General features: G+C 42.8%; 1 protein-coding gene across 11 annotated transcripts in view; it reads left to right on the plus strand.

The window, feature by feature from the left end:
* Nucleotides 1-22,714, plus strand: part of tns1b (tensin 1b) — a 303,232-nt gene that overhangs the window by 205,221 nt on the left and 75,297 nt on the right. For 8 of the 11 annotated variants that reach the window (XM_084085472.1, XM_084085476.1, XM_084085477.1 and 5 more), the window contains 10 exons: nt 2,670-2,720; nt 3,208-3,330; nt 5,874-5,938; nt 8,122-8,205; nt 9,789-9,901; nt 10,398-10,458; nt 12,037-12,112; nt 17,658-17,787; nt 17,896-17,959; nt 18,899-19,023. In XM_084085472.1, the coding sequence (XP_083941598.1) occupies nt 2,670-2,720; nt 3,208-3,330; nt 5,874-5,938; nt 8,122-8,205; nt 9,789-9,901; nt 10,398-10,458; nt 12,037-12,112; nt 17,658-17,787; nt 17,896-17,959; nt 18,899-19,023 (892 nt within the window). Of the gene's footprint in view, nt 1-2,669; nt 2,721-3,207; nt 3,331-5,873; nt 5,939-8,121; nt 8,206-9,788; nt 9,902-10,397; nt 10,459-12,036; nt 12,113-17,657; nt 17,788-17,895; nt 17,962-18,898; nt 19,024-22,714 lie in introns of all 11 variants that reach the window. The other 3 variants (XM_084085475.1, XM_084085482.1, XM_084085474.1) reach the window with 1 other exon arrangement.

Genomic DNA, 22,714 nt, shown 5'->3' on the forward strand with positions numbered 1-22,714 from the left:
TTGACGGGTCTGACCAATCAGAACGTTGACGGGTCTGACCAATCAGAACGTTGACGGTGAACACGGACAAAGTCAGGTATAGAGCAGGATCCGCTCTATACCTTGCCGCTAAAAATAGCAGATCTACATGCTCATAGCGAGGCACTCGGTGCTGCGCTATGAGCTTGTAGATCTGCTATTTTCTAATAGCCAAAGAAATCTTAAAATGACACAGGCGCGTTCCCGGTCTTAACGGATAAACGCCCTACTTGATCATACTACAGTGTCACATTAAAGCTTAAAAAGTAGCAGATGTGCAAGCTCGAAACTCGCGACGCGTTTGGAGCTGTCTCCTTCCCCAGCTGGGAAGAGACAGAGACGCTATTATAGTTAACTAAAACAAAATAACGAAAACTGAACTGAAAATAAACACATTTATTAATTAAAAACGTCTCAGTTAAAGCTGTATCATGTATCTTTTTTTTATCCTGTACGGTAGAGTATGTTAATACAATAACAGCTGTATTTGGTTGTGTTTGGTCTCCCTGCTTCTCCTATTGCGACATTTAGATCCTGTGTCTGGTTTGACACGACCTTTGACACCATGCTGTTTCTGGTTTGACAGAATTCAGTGTCTCCCCTGCGGGCATGGCAAGGGCTCTATTAGCTCAGTGGTAAAGATGTCAGCACTTGTGCAAGAGACCCGGGGTTCAAATCCAGGGTAGAACGGGAAAGTTACATAGTTCAGCTTTAACTGAAATACAAATAAAAACTATAGGCTTTACAAAAACAAAAATGGCAACTACTGTAACCGAAACTGTTTTGTGTGTTTACAAAACAACTTAAACTAACTAAAATCATGGAGAAAATGTTCTTGGTTTTAGTTTGAATAAATTGCAGATCTAGCTTGTAGATCGGGCTTATAGGCTAGAGCTTGTACATTGATTTTCTAAAACAATGTACTGTATAGGGTCAAAGTCTTTGAACTGATTTTGATGCTATATTAACTCATTTTGCTGGAGACCCCCTGTAGACCCTCAAGGACCCAGGAGTCCTTGAGGGGTCCTTTTTATTTCTTTACTGTATATCAACAAATCGACAGAAACGATCAACTAAATTGAATAGTTTGATTAATGACTTAACCCTGGTTGATACTTGGTTGTACAAGTACAATAGTGACACAAATAGCTGATCTACAGTACAAGCCCTGCAACGCGTTGTGAGCTTGTAGATTTGCTAATTGCAGTTTTTATTTAAAATAATTATTCATTAATCGCAACCGAGCCAAAAGTTTGAAATAATCGTGATATTGATTTGAAGTCATATCGTCGAGCTCTAGTTCATTCCCCATTGTTGGCAAGGGAAAAATAGTTGCTGTAGGGCAGAAACCGCCTATCTCCATGTTTTAACTATTTGTGTTTTAATGCTCTACTAGATCATACTACAGCGTCACAAAAAAGCATAAAAGTAGCAGATCCTCAAGCTCGAAACGTGGCTCAAAGTGACACGTTTTGACCTTGTAGATCTGTTACTTTTTATGCTTTTGAATTTAACCCATTAAGACCTGAGGCCGATTCTACAAAATGTCTGTTTTTAGTCTGTCTTCTAAAACGTATTTTTTTAGAAAGAACTTATGTTACTACTGTATGTCAGTGGTTCTCAAACTTTTTCATGTCAAGGACCCCAAAATGTATATGTATCTGGCCAAGGACCCCCATCTCAAAACATTTTGTTCCAGGGACCCCCAGAAGCAAAAAATTGTTCGCTTGACAAAAATATATATTTAAAGATTTGCAAAAGAAATATGATTTCTCAAAAATAGCAGATCTACAAGCTCATAGCGTGGCACTCGGTGCCGCGCTATGAGCTTGTAGATCTGCTATTTTTTAATTGCTAAAGTGTAAAATGATCTCCCGGTCTTAATGGGTTAAATCCTGAAAGATATTGCATCGTGTGATGAGGATGAAGTCCTCTGGCTTGGACCCGGCACAAAGACGCCATGCTGAGGGAGAATTACGTCATCTGTCATTGACTTGCAGTTGCATGACATTTTTGAGTGGGCTGTAATGTGCTTTTCGTTTAGTTTTCTTTGTTCATCCTTTCAAATGCAAGTGCTGAATATACGGACATTCAACACCGTATTACTTTCAATACTTACAATAAATTCACTGTAAGTTGTGAATGATTTAATTGCAAACATTTGCAAACATTTAGACCGAAACAGCGGGGTATATAGGGGCAATCTAGAATGCATAATCTGGGTGGTATTCTCAGCAAACAACTTCAAAGACATGTTCTGCGGACCTCAGAGACCTATATTAACTTGTCGAAAAGGAGGATAATATGCAATTTTAACATTTGCACGGACTCAAATGACTGCTGACTGTGAAAACCTCAACTCTGGAGGCAAGATGCATTAATTTGCTCCATGAGTGTTGTGTTGTGGCTATGAAGATTCACGTCAATGATATGAAAAGAAAAAAAAGAGGCTGCGCTGCTTCCAAAGCCTTACAGCGTGAGGTACAGTAGAAGACACTCATTGTTCTGTGAATAACTCTTGTGGTAGCATCAGCAATTATCAGAGACAATAATGGATGCTCTGATGTTCAGGTTTGCCTGACTGTGCTTTATTGTTGTTGTCCTCCAAAGAGCAGCCGTGTTCACCATGTTTTAAATGTTTCACTTCCCAGCTGTTCAACCTCAGTGAGAAACGCTACGATATCAACCAGCTCAATCCAAAGGTAAGACTCACTATACCGTAGGTCCCGTTCTTCTGTTGTCAAGTCAAGTCCTTTTGTTTTGTAAAACACGTTTAAAAGCAACCAAGGCTGACCAAAGTGCTGCACAGCAAACAAAAAAAGAAAAAGTTAAAGTATATTAAAAAAGGTAGTGTTGTGTTCTTCTCCTCTCCTCTCGCTGTGTTATTCAACTCTGTTCCCTGACTTATCACAACTTCAAAAAGCTTTTGTGTAAAAACAACAAAGTTTCCACACAAACTAAAGTGCCAATGTATACTGAAGAGGCAGAGAAAGATAAAAGACAACCTTTCAGACAGACAAAATGCCTTTTTCAGTGTATTGAAGACAATTCAACCACCAACAAAAGCACTGGCGTGCGTGGAACTCTCAGATGACCATCTCCCCACTGCCCACTCACTCATTTTCTCTCTCTCTCTCTCTCTCTCTCTCTCTCTCTCTCTCTCTCTCTCTCTCTCATATATATATTCAGGTGTTAGACTTTGGTTGGCCCGACCACCACGCTCCCGCCCTGGACAAGATCTGCAGCATCTGCAAGGCCATGGACACGTGGCTGAGTGCAGACAGCCACAACGTGGTGGTCATACACAACAAGGTGAGAGAGTCCATCACCCAGTCTGTCTGTCTGTCTGTCTGTCTGTCTGTCTGTCTGTCTGTCTGTCTGCTCCACAGACCGCTGGAAGATGGGAGGAGACGTTTTCAGTTTTTTCTAAGATCAACGGTTCTCAGCGTTGGGTTCGGGGGACACACCATCAGGAGTCCAAACGGAAACACGTACAGGTCTGTAACTCTGAGAGTGTACAAATGGAACCAAATGGACCCGTACGGGTCCATTTGGTTCCATTTGTACGCTCTCAGAGTTATATAAACGCACTGAAGGTTTTACAGTGTAGATTGGGGTTCCACTGTAGTTTACGTCAATGAGAATCAATGATTCTCTCCTAATTTTAAGGGCCCCCAGTTTGATATGCATCAGTCCAAGGAACCCCCTATTTGATATAATTATTTGTTTTGCTCTGGAACCCCAATATACGCTATAAAATCCTCAGCGTTAATTTAACTCTGAGAAATGGAACCAAATGGACCCTTACGGGTTGGAGTTACAGACCCGCAAGGGCCCATTTTGGACCGCTGGTGTATGGTCCCCGGACCTGGCGTTCTAGAATCCGGTGTACTAGTTGTATTCTTGTTTGACGGTTGTGCACTGACAGTAGAGGGAGCTCTCAGGCTCTCTGCACACACAACCCTGCGGCTGTGTGTGTGTGTGTGTGTGTGTGTGTGTGTGTGTGTGTGTGTGTGTGTGTGTGTGTGTGTGTGTGTGTGTGTGTGTGTGTGTGTGTGTGTGTGTGTGTGTGTGTGTGTGTGTGTGTGTGTGTGTGTGTGTGCATTTGTGTAAGGGGGAGATACTGTACATGTCTCCCCACTCTTCAGTCCAATGTATGTGATTCACTGCAATATGCTCTGCTACCGTTCATGTAAGCCTTGTAAGCCATGTAAGTTCATGTAAAAAACAAAAAAATGCATTTGCCCCCCCCCCCCCCCCCCCCTCAAAAAAAAGAAAGCCCTGGCATTGCCGAAACATTCTGGCGCACTCACGGCAGCTTGCTATGTGGCAAAACACACCCGTTACGGCACGTAGCCCAAATAAACCCCCTAAAGCATGCATGCTAGACAAAAACAAGCCATAAAAATATATTGGGCCAATATTATTTGGCCCAGGTTTTTTGGGGACTTAACCCCGGGGTGTCCCCCCTCTGATTGCAACACATCATGTATTAATAATAGGAGCTTAGACCTCTCCAACCCCCGTAGCCAAACATCCCCGTAGAGAGGCCACAAACAAGAGCGTCGCCATGGAAACCGGTGTTATTTTTCTCTCTCTCTCCCCGAGATGAGTAATGTTGGAGGACGAGCGTGTGCGGAGCTGGAAGTTTGCGGTGGTCACTAAGGAAGTACAAGCGGGGCGGCTTCGGATTTCCACGCATCAACAGACCCTTTTCCAGGAGGGTTCCACGCTGTTTTTAGGGGCTATTTACAACGTGGAACATAACTCAGCCTTAAACAATGCTCCTTGTTTTTGGGAAGCCGGACAGAAATGGGCAAAATGAATCCCCGAAGTCGGTTCCCGTTGCCACGGTGACCTGTACGTGGAAATCTATTTTGTTTTTTTAAGAGCCCCGAAAGAAAGCAGGAGCGCGGTCGAGCTGTGGTGCATGCATCACTTAGCAAAAAGACTTTAAAAAACCCTCCAAATATATGACAAGCTCGAAAAAGCCACATAACATAGATTTTATCTATCTGAACTTTGTGAGCATGGTTAAAACATATAATTTAGGATCCCAGAAGGAGATGTTTTCTTGTTATACTTTGGCCTGTGTCCACCTGTGTTATACACAGTAAAGATCCTCCGTGATCATTTACGAGTCTGTAACTCTGACAGTGTACAAATGGAACCAAATGGACCCGGCCGTTAGGGTCCATTTGGTTCCATTTGTACACTGTCAGAGTTAAATTAACGCTCAGCAATTTGCCCTCATAGTATCACTGACGTCTCTGCCTTAAAACAATAGGTAGATAGACCTCTATTTATCTCTCAGGGGAAATTCAGTGGTCATCGCAGTATCGCAGTTATGAAACACAGGACATAGATACAGAAAAAGAGATACAACTAATTGTGAATAAAGAATGATATCATAATAAGAGTAAACAGGTAGTAACGCACAGGGATTAGCGATAAAGTACCAAAAACCAAGGGAGATTTAGAAACGGGAGTTGAATACCCACTCCCCTCTCTTCAAGAATGAACCCAACTCTGTCCTTATAACCACTTAAACCCCTGTAGTCTCAGAGAAACTGGACTTGAGTTACAACTGTACTTAGACCACTTTGTCCGTCTACACCAAAAATCTCTTTGCCAAAAATAGCCGATCTCCAAGCTCCAATGAGCTTGTTGATATGCTATTTTTGGCTGATGTTCCCCCAAGAACATGGACGCTGGGGGCTCTAAGTAGTTAAAGTAGATAGGTTGGAAATGGGCGAAGTCGTTCTTTAATTCAGCTCCACGCGATCATCATGACCACACCAGATGGAATCAATGCCCTCCTGTAGTTTTAACGTTTGCATTGTTTGGTTTTCCAGGGCAACCGTGGCAGGACAGGGGTGGTAGTGGCGGCGTACATGCACTACAGCAACATATCAGCCAGGTGAGTAATGCAAAGGTCTCATTTATGGTGCTGATCGCTCTACAAAAATAACTGATAGTCCTGTGGTTTCCCTTCTACTTTTGGTCCTCTAATCAGTCTAATGAGTCTATCATTTGTTGTTACTACTGTCATTTTACTAGTATGGCCATTTAGTATAGGTTTGTTCCGACACTCAGCAGTTATTGCACGCCTGTCCGCCCTGGAAGGATGCTCCCTCTTTTGGGATTCTTCATTCAAGGTTTTTTCATTTTTTTCCCGTCAAGGTTTTTTTATGCCGTGGCTCCTAGTGTGTTTGTCAGTCGGTCTGTCTGTCTACGGCTAATGTCGCAAACCAATGCATCATGAGTATGATGTCATCAACATTATTTCAGAGATCCATAGGAAGGCCACGCCACTATTAGACCCTGTACTTTTTTCTTGGGAGTTTTTCCTCGCCTGATTGAGGGTCAGGGGGTTGTTTGTTTCCTTTGTTAAACGTGGGATTCAGCAAAGAAAAAATGCCGATGGGTTCCCAGATTGCTGTAACAGTGATGAAGGGCTGTACGGGTAAAACTACACTAGAAATCAACCTTACTGATTGTCAGCTGAAAAACATGTTGTGAGGCAACATGATTCTCGGGTGAAAATCAGTTAATTTCTTTGAGCGAAGCAGCCGTGCAATGCAATATAGCTTAGCCCCAAGCCTCGAGGTGACCTTATGAATCATTGAATCATTGAGACAGAGAGACAGAGACAGAGACAGAGAGAGACAGAGAGAGAGAGAGAGAGAGAGAGAGAAAAAGAAAGAGAGACGCACGCACGCACGCACAGACATAGATAGGGGATAGTCAATGTAAAAACCAAGTGAGCAGAAGCGGTGAACTGAGGCAAGACAAAATAAGCCCATATTGTTCGTCACAAGACCCACATCTGAAGACGGGCTGGAGACAGAGGGGGGGCTGGTGGGGGGGGATGAGTCAACGCAGTCATACTGTACTGCACAGGGACGACGGGCTGGATAGCATGCGACTGGGGAACAATAACAGCAATATGAATATCAAAAGGATTTCATGCGATAGTTAGAAGTAGAATGCAACGTCTTTCATCAAATGACAGCAGATCACAACACTCCAACCGTATCTATCCCTCAGTTCCTCTCCTGCGGCCAAACAGTCTCGCTCACTTAGAGCTTTTCGCTTCGCTTCGTTATATCTGAAATAGTTTTTTAGCGACGCCAAACCCGAGAGCGGAATCCTGTTGCCGTGTCCCAAGGAGACTCTAAAGCCTATTTTACGTGTTCTCCAAAAAGAACGGATCTACACAAGCTGACAACGCGTCACGGTGTGACGCGTTGTTAGCTTGTAGATCCGTTCCTTTTGGCGAGCTTAAGCTGACATGCCTGTTGCACGTGGGGTTTTCCCCACCCAGTTGTTGCTTGTGAGAGAACGTTGTTTTGGTCGGAGGAAAAGTTAACTCGGGTCATTCTCCTGAGGAGTCAATAGGCTTCTGTCAGCGTGCAAGGACATGCTTCTATCTATAGGGAACTTACATTCAGTACAACAACTCACATCGTTTGGCAAAGGTCATACCAAGGAGATGCAAACAGCATTAATAACATGCTGAAGTTATAATATGCATCAAGCTTCTTTTATTCTTTTTTTTACTGTTACAATGCAGTACAATCAATGGATTGAACTTTGGATTGGACAATTAATATCCAGATTTTTTGGAAGAAATACAAATGAATACACCTTTTAACTTTAACTTTGATATACCTTTCTTGTAACTAACCGATGACACAATAATGATTAACCTCTTAAATCCTCTGTTCTTTGTAAAACAAACCTGAGTTGCAACCGCTTTTTTTCCCCTCTACAGCAAATTTCTTCACCAAAAATAGCCGATCTACAAGCTCAGTGGGACGTGTTGTGAGCTTGTAGATCGGTTATGTTTGGCTATAAATGTTCCCCGCACAATATGGATGCTGGGGTTCAAGTGGTTAAGAATAAAAAAAACAATGACTGTCCGGCTTACTTGTAATGGTAGACAGAAGGACCCGAGGTACTCTCTGAATGTTTTGAAAATCCTATATTCAAACACGGATTACACTTTATCCATGTTTGAATAAAGGCTTTATGATAATCATAAAGCGGGCCAACGATAACAGCGTGGTGTGTAACCCATGTATTTCTGTTGGCACGCAGCGCTGACCAGGCCTTGGACAGGTTTGCCATGAAGCGCTTTTATGAAGACAAAGTGCTTCCTGTGGGTCAGCCGTCTCAGAAAAGGTCAGTCTTCCCTCACTTCCTGTTTGTGTTATCAGGAGTTTTGACCCCTTAGGTCAACTGTCCCACAGAGACACCTATGTAATGATGATGCATCGTTGCTGTCGGGCAGAAACCTCCGTTCTCCATATTTAAACTTTTTGTGTTTTTCCGTAAATTAGCGCCCTAGTTGATCACGCTACAGCGTCACACAAAAGCATCAAAAGTAGCAGATCTACAAGCTCGAAACGCGGCGCGAAGCGGCGCGTTTCGAGCTTGTAGATCTGCTACTTTTGATGCTTTTGAATTTGAATGCTGAAAAAAAGTAACAGTTTTTCCACTTGACAGAGACGATATATAATGATAACTACAGTATATTAATTGATTGAATGATTGATTGATTGATTCAAAGGTTATGCTTAAAGGAAAAAAACAAAAAGCACTAGGGGCTTGTTTCCATTGTGGTCCATTGAACTCAATTCATCAGTTATAGATATAATACATACAATACAATACGAAACATTGGAATAAAGCTCAGTAGAATCATAAGGTATATTTGCAGAGAAATGAGGGGTGCATGGGGGACAACAATATTTAGTTTGCCATTGTCCTTGTTATAGTTGTGGTGTGGACTCTGCCATCCAAGCACTTAACTATAACTAGTTATTGTTATAGTGCTTGGTTAGGCAAAGCACTATAATTATAAATATAACTATATTGTTCACCATTGTCTTTGTTATAGTTGTGGTGTCTGCCATCCACATGAGTCAGATTTGTTCTGGCACCGCTCAGTTGTGATTGGATTTCACTCCCTCCGAAGTAGTGAGGGACCAATCAGGGCCTACGATGCAAATTCGGGGGCGGGTTTATCGCCAGAGGCATTTTTTTAAATTCGCCCCTTGGAAATGCAGGTTCCACACAGAGATTCCAGACTAATATCTACGCAGTGATATTAGTCTGGCCATGCCAGGCTATTGCTATACTGCCGTTATAGTGCTTGTTGTCAACAGCCACCTAAGATGTAAAGAAACGAAAAAATATATATATTGAGAAGTGATTTGCTAACCGGAGAGAGAAGGATGAAGCTGGGCACTGTGTCAGGCACCCGGAACCAGTGGCAAGCAAACTGACACTGTGGGAGCCAACCCAGGGCACAGGAAAGGAAAGGAAAGACAGTGGAGCTGACAACGCTGCAGAGCTCAAGACCCTGATGCTAGAGAGGAGGGTGTGGAGGGCAACGATTCAGGAGTCAGACTTCCTAGAAGTTGGCTAGACCGCACTCTCATATCAAATCGCAATAGAAAATTATAATTCAGCATATACAAACAAATATAATACTTGAGAAAATATTGATATCTAGGATGTAAGATGATCCCTATGTGGTGTGTTTATGTAGCATCAACATCAGCAAGCAGTCCCATGGGTCTTGTGCCGTTTGCGTGTTGACTGACAACAGTGCTATCCACCGCCGTCCTTACGAAGGAGAGATTACGACTCTTTGGTTACAGTACACAGACAAACACCCTCATTCCCCCTTGTTGCTAAAACACGAAGGATCCTGCTACAATCTGATCTGTTCTTCCCCCCCGCTGTCTGTCTTGTCACAGGTATGTGCAGTACTTCAGTGGTTTGCTCTCGGGACACATCAAGATCAACAACAAACCTCTGTTCCTTCACCACGTCATCATGCACGGCATCCCCAACTTTGAGTCTAAAGGAGGTACGCTGCAGCATGAGTTTTTGATTGATTGAATACTTTATTAACACGTTTGAAAATGTTGGTTTCCATTGTGGTCCATTGTACTCAGTTCATCATCATGACATCATGACAACAAGTGGTTCTATAACTTTTTAATTTCAAGGACCCCCATAACTCTGAGAGTGTACAGATGGAACCAAATGGACCCGCAATTTGGTTCCATTTGTACACTCTCAGAGTTACACATCTGTAAAAGTCAATTGGGAACCCCTTCAAGGAACTCCCTGCATGGACCCCACTTTGAGAACCACTGGTGTAGGCATTTGCAGGAACAAAATTGTACAAACAAATGCATGCACTCGCACACAGATATTACACATTACACACAAATACATCTATGTCTGCTTAAATAGACAGCGGAGATTTAAGCGTTAGGATCGCCAGAACTACCACGATGCTCCATGTTTTTTGCTTTGTGTTGCTATTTTTAAATCAGGCATGTGTTCTGGTTCCCCAGGTTGTCGACCATTTCTCAAAATCTACCAGGCGATGCAACCAGTCTACACGTCTGGGATCTAGTAAGTCCTAACCAACACATGCGAGCACATAAATGCATGTTATGTGTGTGCGCGCGCGCACACACACACACACACACACACACACACACACACACACACACACACACACACACACACACACACACACACGCACACACGCACGCAGCCTTTACAAGATTCCAGTGATCGTGAGCCCATAATGGCTCAATAACAAGAACCCTTATTTTCCTTTATAATCCCCTCCCCTTCCAACACTCCTGACCCCCTCCTGACACACACACACACACACACACACACACACACACACACACACACACACACACACACACACACACACACGTGCACGCACACACACACAAACTGTCCCTCCTGTGGGTTTACACTGTGCGCTTGCCAAACGTTATTGTGTTTAGCTAGCCTCCACTGCAGCTGCAGGGCTCCAGACCCTGCAGTAACGTACTGGTGTTATTTGTAACCGGTGAGCCAGTGGAACGGGGCGGGGGGCAGACAGGCATTCTTTGGCGGTACGCCCCAGGGCCTATGTCCTCTGTCAGGGGACCCCCCACCCACCGCCTTGCCCAGGGCCAGACGAGAATCCATGGATTCTGAGGGGGCTTTTGTAGTGGAGAGGAGAGGAGGGGAGAGGAGAGGAGACAAGAGAAGGACAGATAGGGAAAGGGAGGACAGGACAGGAGAGGAGACGAGACAAGAGAAGGACAGATAGGGAAAGGGAGAAGAGGACAGGACAGGAGAGGAGAGGAGAGCTAGCGCTTCAGGGCTGGCAGTGCCCTCCGGTTGGTACAGCGGGTACATACATGTAGGGCAGCACCGCTCTATTTCCAATTTCCGTCCTCCATACTTATTTTCCATCTTACCCTCTCTCTCTACATTTACACCCAGGGCCATTCAGGTTATAGCCTCATTATGTTAGACATGTATGTTAAACAAAGCATGCTTAAGGATTAAGGCTGCCTGAGAACCCCCCCCCCTTTAATCCTCCCATGCTGTGTATTATTGTTGATACAGGTATGTAAGCTTAACAGCACAGTATAGAACAGAACCCACCACCACCACGTGAAACCATCAGTACACACCTACAGGGTTTTCCAGACTTCCAACCCCCTTCAGGCCCCAAATCACGCTCCTTCATCAACCCCCCCCCCCCCCCCCTCTCTCTCTCTCTCTCTCTCACATGCCCTCTATTAGCGCTCGCCAGCCTTTGATCCCAGTCTCCAAGTAAGACAATCATGTAGACACTAATACCCCCACTGAAGGGTTGCTAATGACTGATCATCCTGGGCATGATGTTTGACTGGTCATGTGGGGAGTCGCGGCACTTACTGTACAGAGCATTACATTCATGTTGTTTATTGTAAGAGGAAGATTTTTGTGTGTATTTTTTTATCTACTATCTGTGTACTTGTTTGTTTGTTTGTTTGTTTATGCAGTCTATACCTATGCAATGTTGCCCAGCTCCACTATGCACACGTCTACAGTGATTTGTCTTCATTACTTTGGGAGGCTTGTTTCTATTTCATAAAGGGACAATTGCTTATGTATTTATTTATTTAAAATGCTGTTGTTGTTTTGTTGTTGCAGCAATGTTCAGGGCGACAGCCAGACAAGTATCTGCATCACCATAGAGCCTGGTCTGCTCCTCAAAGGAGACATTCTGGTAAGCAGCGCACGCATTTGGCTATAACAATTCACCCAACATTATTTTGTCTTTTAACCCATTAAGGGCTGTGATTCCGATTCTACAAAATGCTTTAAAAATATATACATTCAAAGATTTGCACAAATTGTCACGATTTTTCAAAAATAGCAGATCTACAAGCTCATTGCGCGGCACCGAGTGCCGCGCTATGAGCTTGTAGAAGTATAAAATAATGGTTTAAGTGGTTACACAGATGCGTTCCCGGTGTTAATGGGTTAAATATACAGTACAGTGTATCTAATTGGAAGGAAGGAAGCAAGGAATCAAGGAAACAAGGGAGGAAGGAAGGAAGGAAGGAAGGAGGCAGGCAGGCTATATTTGTGTACTAGTAACGAGGGAATCCTATTTACTTAGCTCACTTTGTGTCCAGGTATGGTATGCTTGTCCTGTTCCGTTTTATAGTTTCCATTCACAGAATAAATGGGGCTATAAAAACTGTGGGAAGACTGTTGGCTTGGCTCCTATTATTTCGGTCTAACGGCCCTCATTAGCACACAATATGTTTGCTGTAAAATATTATGTCAAAATGGCAGCTGAGGTATACTTCCTCTCCAGGCCATGTTGGGAGATATACGAGGCACAATTTAGCCGCAATACATTTGTTTAAAAAGTAACAGTTAGTAACAGTGACAGTTGAAAGAGGTTTTTGCCTTTTCTTTTACCTTTTATAGAGAGGTGTTTCATAAATGGAAAATGCATCTTTTACATTAGTGCGCCTATACGTATCCAAGTGAAAACCTCAGCCGACTGCCTTTGCACCTCCTTTTCTCATCACATATTGTTATCTTGGCACACACGCCCCCAGGAGAGTTCAAGGCAACGAGCTGCGTGCGTCAGCACCTTTTGTGCTTAATGCTGCGTCACGGCGGCCATAGCGCTCTATCCGCCCATATGCGTCCTCGGGCCTCATAACTCCAGCATGCAGTGTTTTTCAAAGAGGGAGCAGCGTTGCCAGATTTTGTGATTGAAATGAGCAACCGCGTCTAGGAAAACAAGCCCAAAAGAAGCGACTATATGTATAGGCCCTATGAGCACTTTAAACCCATATACTGTAGATTGGCTATTTGAAAGTAGCCGATGTACAAGCTCACAAGAAAATTGTACGGCTGCTATTTTCAAAAAATCGTGAAATAAAAATGTGGAATATTTGGAATATTTTTGAAACATTCTAACAATTTAAATCTGGTACGGGGGCTCCCTGGCACTAAACATTTTCAGATGGGGGGGTTAGGGACAAATACACTAGTTTAGATAATACTGAAACAATTTAGAAGCAAGCCCAAATAAGCAACTATACTTTAGAAACAATTACAAATATTTACAAGCAACTTAACAGAAAAAGAAGCCCGAAGTCGCTTATAATAAGCGGAACATGGCAACCCTGAAAGGGAGCACTTAATGCTGCAGGCCATCATTCCGTTCTTGGCCCCCCCTGAATCCGTGAGTGTTTTCTGGGAGCCGGAGCTTGTATCTCTGTCTTAACAGGGGGGGGCTAATGGATTCTGCTGAGCGCATCATCTGACCATGCAGATGTCTGCTCATGCTTGTTATTCTAAAAGCGTGCGCACCTTGTGAGCCGTGCCCCGCGGGCAGCATTTTGCTCTGTTTTTTCACAGTGCCACATTCATTAAAGCTCATACATCCTGCGTGTGTTTGTTTTGCGGATAATCATTGGGTTTATTAACCCATTCAATCCGGGATCGCATCTGTGTCATTTTTAGATTTCTTTGGCTATTAAAAAATAGCAGATAAACAAGCTCATAGCGCGGCACCGAGTGCCGCGCTATGAGCTTGTAGATCTGCGTTTTTTTTTAAATCTTGAAAATGTGTGCAAATCTTTGAATGTATATTGTTTTAAAGCGAACATTTGTGACTCAAATCTTTGCTTCTGGGGGTCCCTGGAACAGAACATTTTGAGATGGGGGTCCGCGGCCAAATACATACTGTAAATGCAAAAGAAAATCTAATCCTAACAGTATGTTGCTATGTCAGTGGTGCTCCAACCTTTCCATGTCAAGGACCCCCAAAATGATAGGTATTTGGCTGCGGACCCCCATCTCAAAATATGATGTTCCAGGGACCCCCAGAAGCATAGATCGGAGTTAACATTTTTCAATTTGAAACATGCATTCAAAGATTTGAGAGATATATCCGCGCTATGAGCTGAGCTTGTATATCTACTATTTTTGAATAGCCAAAGAAATCTTTAAAATGACACAGATGCATTCCCGGTCTTAATGGATTAACTGACCTCTTGATGAAGTGAAAAATAATGCACTGTTCCAGGAACGAACAGATTTCAAGGAAATCATTTTGGGCAATTTCTATGTATCTACAGGGCATAGATCTGAAGTCTTGGCTGCGTCTTATGACATAGTCCAGTGTTTGTCATTTTGGTTTCAAGTTTGGTTTCTAGTTTATTTTAAAGCGCATCTGGAATGTTGAAATGCATTTCGCAGAGCCGGGGAAAAAAAGGGACCACTGGATCAACAAGAAATGGAACTGCATATTTACAGAACATCCATACACAAAAGGAGAGAGAGAGAGAGAGAGAGGGGTGTATGTTATGTTATGGATGAGTTGTGGATACAGTTGAAACGTTGAACTTGGAAACAACTTGCCAAGTATGAGGTTCAAGCAAGGAATCGGTTTTGATGAAGCTGTATTTTTTCTAATACAGGCAGGAGGAGGTTGTACCAAAGTATTAGCGTTCGGAAAGCACGACAATCAGCCTGAACTGTATTGTATATCGTTGCTGTCGGGCAGAAACCTCTCCATATTTTAACGCCCTATTTGATCATACTACAGCGTCACACAAAAGCATAAAAAGTAGCAGATCTACAAGCTCGAAACGCATCGCTTCGCGCTGCGTTTTCTCCTCTTCTACTTTCCAAACTTGGCTCACAAGCATTGTTTGTCTCCTGGATCACCCCCCCCCCCTCTCCTCCCCCACTCAGTGGGAGGTAGAATCTAAATATGCCAGAGAGCCGCAGTAAAGCTGCAGGACATTTCACTGATCCTGTCTTTTCCCCCCGTCTTCAACCCGCTTGAATTGTTTGCTCGAATTAGCGTTGTTATAGCCTCCTCCACAAGCAGCATCGCGGGTATACGTTCATGGAAGGCCAACGAGCCATCCTGGGTCACATAGGAAAGGATTTCTAATGTTTGTTTACAGTGCAGTGTGTATTGTGGCATGACAACTCAAATGGTGTTCAGTGTAAGGGTTAAATTTGTTTTCAAAAAGGGAAAAAATAGTGGGGGACATTTTCCTAACCACTTAAGCCCTATATATCTACTTTGTCATACGACAAGTAGCAAAAATTGCAGATCTACAAGCTCACAAGCTGTGTGTGTGTGTGTGTGTGTGTGTGTGTGTGTGTGTGTGTGTGTGTGTGTGGATGGGGGGGGGGGATTCTCCCCCACCCCCTTTAGCAAATTGAACCCTGCAACAAAACGTCACTAAGGTGCATCATGATTGCCCCACCTGGTGAATGAGGGGGACATTATGTGAGTTTTGTGGTACAGCAGAGAACCTACAGTTTGTGGTTAAGTTCAGTGTTTGGGGTTGAAGCTCAATATTCCTTTCGTACCTGTACATATGAAGTCCTAAAAATAGCCAGTAGGGTAGAGCAGTGGTTCTCAACCTTTTCAGGCTGTGACCCCCCCCCCCCCCAACAAAAAAAAATCATATTTGAACTGCATGGGGACCCCCCACCCTGACAAGCACTTGGAATTGTAGGAGGTGAGGCATTACATTTAGTTGACTCGGTTCCACAGATAAATATTGCGAAAATAGCCGATCTACAAGCTCTCAACGCATCACGTTGCGAGCTATTTTCATATTTTTTGACGCAGTAAGTCTTTTTTTGTATAGTAAAAAGGCCTTAAAAGTCCTTAAATTGTCACTTTAGAAATGTGCAGATACCAGCTGTATACAGTTATACGGTATATTGGTTTGTTTACTGTTGAGTGAAAAAACAATGTTGCACATTAAGCTAATCATCTGGGGACCCCCCCCCCCCAAAAAAAAAAAAATATATAATCATTTGGGACCCCCCTGGGTCCTGACCCACAGGTTGAGAATCACTGGGTATATAGAGAATGAAGATTGTCCTCCGTGTGGTTGTTAGTGGTGCTTTATGAGGCTCTGGTGTGGATAGCAATGGCCTGTATAATAATGCCATGTGGAGAGCGTAGGGCCATACATTTACAGGGCTATATATAAAGAAGTCTTAAATGCTTTCTCTAGCGCGGGGCCAGTGCAGTGAAACGAGCCTCGGCCGTGAATCAGAGGTGACATGCTCTTGGCCAAGCGTTTCAAAGAACAATGCATGTTGTGCTCACTGTAGAGTCTCTGGAGTAGAGGCCCTGGAACAGAGGAGGCATTGAGTCAAATCTGTAGTCAAAGTAATTTGACATTACAATCATTTTCCTTTGATGACCCATTTTGTTCATTTTGGTCCCCTGTTCCGAAGAGGATCTCGCATTGGCTATTGTCTTGTGATGGATTTTGGCCCGCGGGGTACCGCAAATCACTGGATTCCTCTTAACCCATTAAGACCGGGTAAAGCATGTGTCATTTTTAGGTTTCTTTGGCTATTCAAAAAACAGCAGCTTGTAGATCTGCTATTTTTGAAAAATCTTGAAAGTTTCTGCAAATCTTTGAATATATACATGTTTTTTTTAAAGCTAACATTTGTAACTTAAATCTTATTGCTTCTGGGGATTCTACAAATATCTTCTAAATCCTAACAGTTTTTTGAAGAAAACCTATGTTGCTATATATCAGTGGTGCTCAAACTTTTTCATGTCAAGGACCTCCCAAAATGATATGTATTAGGCCGCGGACCCCATCTGAAAATAATTTGATCCAGGGACCCCCCCCCCCCCCCATAGATTTTACAAATGTTCACGATTCAATGCGCGCCACGCTAACGAATCCAAAAAATTACACAGATGCGTTCCCGGTCCTAATGGATTAAGGGCAATCTGTGCGGCTCACTAAGAGCTTCTAATCACAATGTTCCATCAAATCCAGCCTCATGAAACTCATTGAAACGTCATAAGGCTTTTGGGGAGCGATGGCTGCGCTGTAGCAAGATCCGGATACCGTTTGAACATTCGCTGCTTTTATGGCACACACTTTCTTGTACACACCTCCTGCTAATCTTCCGTGGAACCAAAGTCGTGTCACCACCTCGCACCTTATTATGTCTAACCTCATGTACATATACTGTACGGTACTGCTGGTCTATGCTATGTGTATAGATATTGTTGATTTTTGACTTTCAAATTTTAGATTTTTTGATGTATTTCTTTACTGTTTGAATTTTCCTATTGCTTTCCCTGCCCTCCCTCCCCCCCTGCTTTTCTTCTTTCTGAAAACAACAAAAACAATGGAGCTCGCACAAAAAAAAACGAGCTTGCACCCACTTCTTTACACCTGTAAACATGTGATACGACATTGACGTTGATACCGATCCGGATTCCTTCTCCCTTTTAGCTCAAGTGTTACCACAAGCGCTACCGCGGGCCCTCCAGGGACGTGATCTTCCGCGTTCAGTTCCATACCTGTGCGGTTCATGACCTAGGCATCATCTTTGGGAAAGATGAGCTTGATGAGACCTTCAAGGGTAAGGCGGCTCAAGGTTCACGCCTTTTAATCTAAATTAACCTCGTTTACGGTCAAATGAGGAGAAAAAAAAATCTCACACATTGTTTGTTTTGCTTCTCGCCTACAGATGACAGATTTCCAGAATACGGAAAAGTGGAGTTTGTCTTCTCCTTCGGACCAGAGAAAATACATGGTAAGAATCATTACCTGGGATGTTGCGGGCAGTGTTGCCAGGTCTGCGTATTATAATTTCCCCCCAAGATTTTATTTGAAAATAGCAGATCTACAAGCTCACATGAGCTTGTAGATCTGCTATTTTCAAATAGCTTGTGTATATGTTTAAAGTGCTCATGTGACCCATAGTTGCTTCTTTTGGGCTTGTTTTCCTAGCCCTGTTTGCTTGTTTCTCTCACAGAATCTGGCAACAGTGGTTGCAGGTGAGGTGTTTCACTGTAGATGACGTACACCTGTGTTGCACTGGTGGCGCTTAACATTTATGCAAAAGCAGCATGAGCGGAAAGAGTACTACTATCCTACTAAGTACTGCTACTTGACTGAAATATTACTCAAGTAAAACTATCAGACAACTCTGATACTTAGCTTTCTTGACCACAATCTTAAGAATGTAAATTGAGCGTAAATTGATGTTATTTAAACAGGTGATTTCTGTTAATTGTTTACCTGTCATCCTATATAGTTTCAACGTACAGATTTACGTCATTTCGATAGTATATTATTTAGGGCAGATCTAGTTTCTTACCTGGGATCCTAGCGTCTTGTGGCACTACACTGTCTCTCTGCATTCTATGTATGTCATTACCTTGCTTATTGTAAGTCACTCTGGATAAGCCCTAATTGTAATTGAGTAAAAGTACTCAATTCGCTCTTTTGAAGACTACCACGAGTAACAGTCTTATTTATAACCTTTTGATAGAACCTTTTGATTCTCTATAGTGGTGAGCTACTGTATTTTCTTTGTAAGAAAGCTTTTCTCAAAAATGGAAAAGGAGATTGTTGCATTTCCCACTCTATGGACAATACTTCATAATACATCTGCTGAAGTGCAAGGGCCTGTGTGACCCTGTGTGCAGGATATTCACAGCTTTTTGTCTGTGACCCTTTTGCATTATTGGTCAAGGTGTGGATCACCTGGAGAATGGGCCCAGTGTCTCTGTGGACTACAACACCCAAGATCCTCTGATCCGCTGGGATTCCTACGAGAACTTCAACCAGCTCTGTGAGGACAACACAGAAGGTGAGTGGAGTTGATATTATGATATCATATAAAGATATTGTGCCAGGTTTATTTCAGGAAAATAGGCGATCTACAAGCTCACAACGCATCGCGTTGTGAGCTTGTAGATCGCCTAATTTCTAAAAGCCGAGCTATACAGGGTTAAAGTGGTTGAACTGATTCTGATGCTACATGTATATTAACTAATATTCCTAGGGAGGCCCTCAAGGACCCCCTTAGAGGTCCCTGGACCCCACTTTAGAGAGCCACTGATCAGCTGTATTTTGCGTGGCTATTTCTGGAGGTTTGCTCACGTTGTGTGTGTTAGTTTGGCCGGGCTGGGTCTGAGCTCTGCAGTTAATGTCCGCATGGAGGGATTACCAGACAGACAAATCATAGTGTAAGATGTGGAAACTTTGGCTAAAAAAGCATCTGCTAAATGACATATATTATGTTAGAGTTGATATCAGTCATTTAGTTTTTTTCCCCCCCTTTTTTTTAAAGGCACATTTTCCTGCAGTCTTCTTTACTCAGCAGTAGCAGTTAAAGAGAGTTAAGGTTGAGCAGGGACAGAATAATCCAGGCCATTAGCACTGGCAGCAGATGTCATTAGTGACATCCGTGATGTTTAAATAATAGGTGTACAGTACAGTACAGCCTGAGGCACACAGCCACGCGGGCGCTCCAGATGTCCTTACCACAGTGGTGGAAAGTAACTTAGTACATTTACTCAAGTACTGTACTTGAAGGTGCAATATTTAACTTTACTTTTAATTTGGCACTTTTACTACAGTAAAATTGTGAATACAGACATTTGACTTGTAACAGAGTATTTCTACATTGTTGCATTGCTACTTTTACTTAAAGTTCGGGTAAGTGATTGACTTTGAAAATAAGTGTTAAATAGCTCTATATTCTGATAGTACTCATTGCTATAGAGTGTTTGTTCAGTAAAAGGAGTCTCCCACGTCTCTCCAGCTCTTTATTAAACAGAAAATGCATTTTCAGTGCTCTCTCCTGATTGGCTTAAATGTTGTCACCTACCTGAAAATGTTCTGTTCATTAAAGAGCTGGAGAGACCCCTGTGACCGAACAAACGCTCTGTAGCAATGATTACTATCAGAATATAGTACTTTAACCTTTTAACAAAAAAAAAAAAAAAAAAAAATATATATATATATATATATATATATATCACTTACCCTACCTTTAAGTCAAGAAAATAAATCGCCACTTGCTTTTGACTCAGTGTGCAGCATTATGGCTAGAGAAGGACTCATTTATGTACCACTTCCACAGCTTTGCACACACAGACACACGTGCACATACACACGCGCAGGCACACAAGCACATATACATACAGGCACACGTGCACATACACACACACACACACACACACACACACACACACACACACACACACACACACACACACACACACACACACTCACACACACACACACACACACACACACACACACACACACACACACACAGGGACACGCTAGACAGGTGGCACTCACATACAGTATCCTCTCTTGTGTGCTGTAAAGTTAACGAGGTGTTAATTACAGACTCTTAACAGCCAGTGCACTCATGGCAGGCCGAGGTTGTGGTTGGCCTCGTTCAAACCTCTTCTTGTACTTGGGCTTGAAAAACAACATAATGCTGTAATTGTGCAGATCAATAATACTTCTTATAAATAAATAAGCAGGAGTGTACATGAGGCGTCTTTTTTTTTTACGATTTGGAATTCATATTGAATGTAGGAAAGTGGTGCTGGGGTGTTCAGCTGTTATTGATGATTGGCCATTCATTGAACTCCTGCACACCTCTACGGTATGTGCACTGGAGCTCTGGTTCTCAATATGTGGTCCGGGGACCCCCAGTTTGATATGCATTCGACCACAGATGATTTGTTTTAATCTCTGGGACAGCAATCTGCTGTATGAAATTTTCAGCGTTAATGTAACTCACAGGGTATTCAAATAGAACCAAATGGACCGTAGCATAGTCCATATGTTTGCTAACTATAACTCATTTAGCCTGGGACCCCTCAGAACCTCCCCAAAGACCCCTAGGGGTCCCGGACCCCACGTTGAGAACTATTTGCACTAGTCGGTAGATTATGTCAGAGGGAGATGCACTGTATCTGTCTTTGAATAAGCCTCGAGTCCAACTGTAAATGTGACGTGGAAATGCAATTTAAATTGATCAGGCGGAACTTGGAACACAACTTCAAGTTCTCTCTTGCATAATTTCACACACACACACACACACACACACACACACACACACACACACACACACACACACACACACACACACACACACACACACACACACACACACACACACACACACACACACACACACACACACACACACACACACACACACACAAACACACACACACAGACTCTTTGTGTGTCGTGTGTGGCCCGAGGTTTCCTGGGGCCGTGTGCGTGACACAGAGAAGAGATTGAATCTGAGTCCTAATATAGTTTAGAGCGCGTTTTCACACTTTCATCTCCCTAATCTACCACTCCATGGGGTCAAACACAGTTCATGCATCGGTCAAGTTCACGCCATATGACCACTGCACAAGTCATGTGTGTACATTAGAAATAGACGTGCATTAGCACCTGACACTGAAGTGTTAACCACTCTAAGCCTTGTTTACTGCATCGTATGGTATCTTACAATTTACGACATGCCCAAAATGGGGACGGCAGGTTGAAAGTGGTTAATTGAGAGACTGACTAGTTTTCTATTTTACTAAGTTAAATATTATACAACGCTACAATCCAAGCAACACAAATTAGTGACAATGTGATGTACACTGGGCAAAGACACACTATACAGGCCGGCTGCTTGTGTGGATGTCGACTGGTGTGGTAACGATCTCTACGCCTCATTTTGGCCAAGTGGAAGTTGTGATCTTATATAAATACTTCATCTAGAAATACAAAAGTGCGTCACAAGTACAGCGTTGGTTTAAGAGATTCACCGAGAGAAACACATACTGAAGAACTGTGATCCAACTTTCACACTCTTCATGAGTCTCACTTTGGCTTTTTCTGGTTGTTCAAGCTGTGTGCATTTTTGGCCATATATGGTACTGTTTTGTGACATGCATGCGCTTATAGAGCCATCAGCTGGGAATGGTCTACTTTTGAGCAGACAGACAGACAGACATAAACGCGTCACATTGTGATGCGTTGTAAGCTTGTAGATAAGCAATTTTTGCACGGTTGCTGTGTAATGCAAGTGGTTAATCAGACTAATCGATTTGGCTGATTATATCAAATCTATTCAAATGTTTTGGTGTTAATTCGTTGTTATATAAGTAATTTTTAAATAATTATATTAAATAACGTCTCCATTATTCGATTAACCTACATGAGTCATGACCAAGATGAAGTCAGTTATTGGTTCTAAATATAATTTTCTAGATCATTTCTGTCAATTGCCCAGTCCTAATCCAAACCCTGTGACCCAACAGCGTTGCTGTCTGAATGGCGATCCTGTTTTTATTTTAAAAAAAGTAAACAGTGTGTTAACAGGTTGTTATGCATCTCAGGGTCACTAAGCTGCAGCCATATAAAGGATCTTTTACGAGTTTAGCGCAAGCCAATCGATTTCAAGTACTAACGTGAAAATACCCCAAAATTGGACTCGCATGACTTGCAACACCGTGACAGTGGTGGTG

The sequence above is a fragment of the Gymnoscopelus microlampas genome, assembly GCF_963454915.1.
Source record: "Gymnoscopelus microlampas genome assembly, chromosome: 17".
Taxonomy (NCBI): domain Eukaryota; kingdom Metazoa; phylum Chordata; class Actinopteri; order Myctophiformes; family Myctophidae; genus Gymnoscopelus; species Gymnoscopelus microlampas.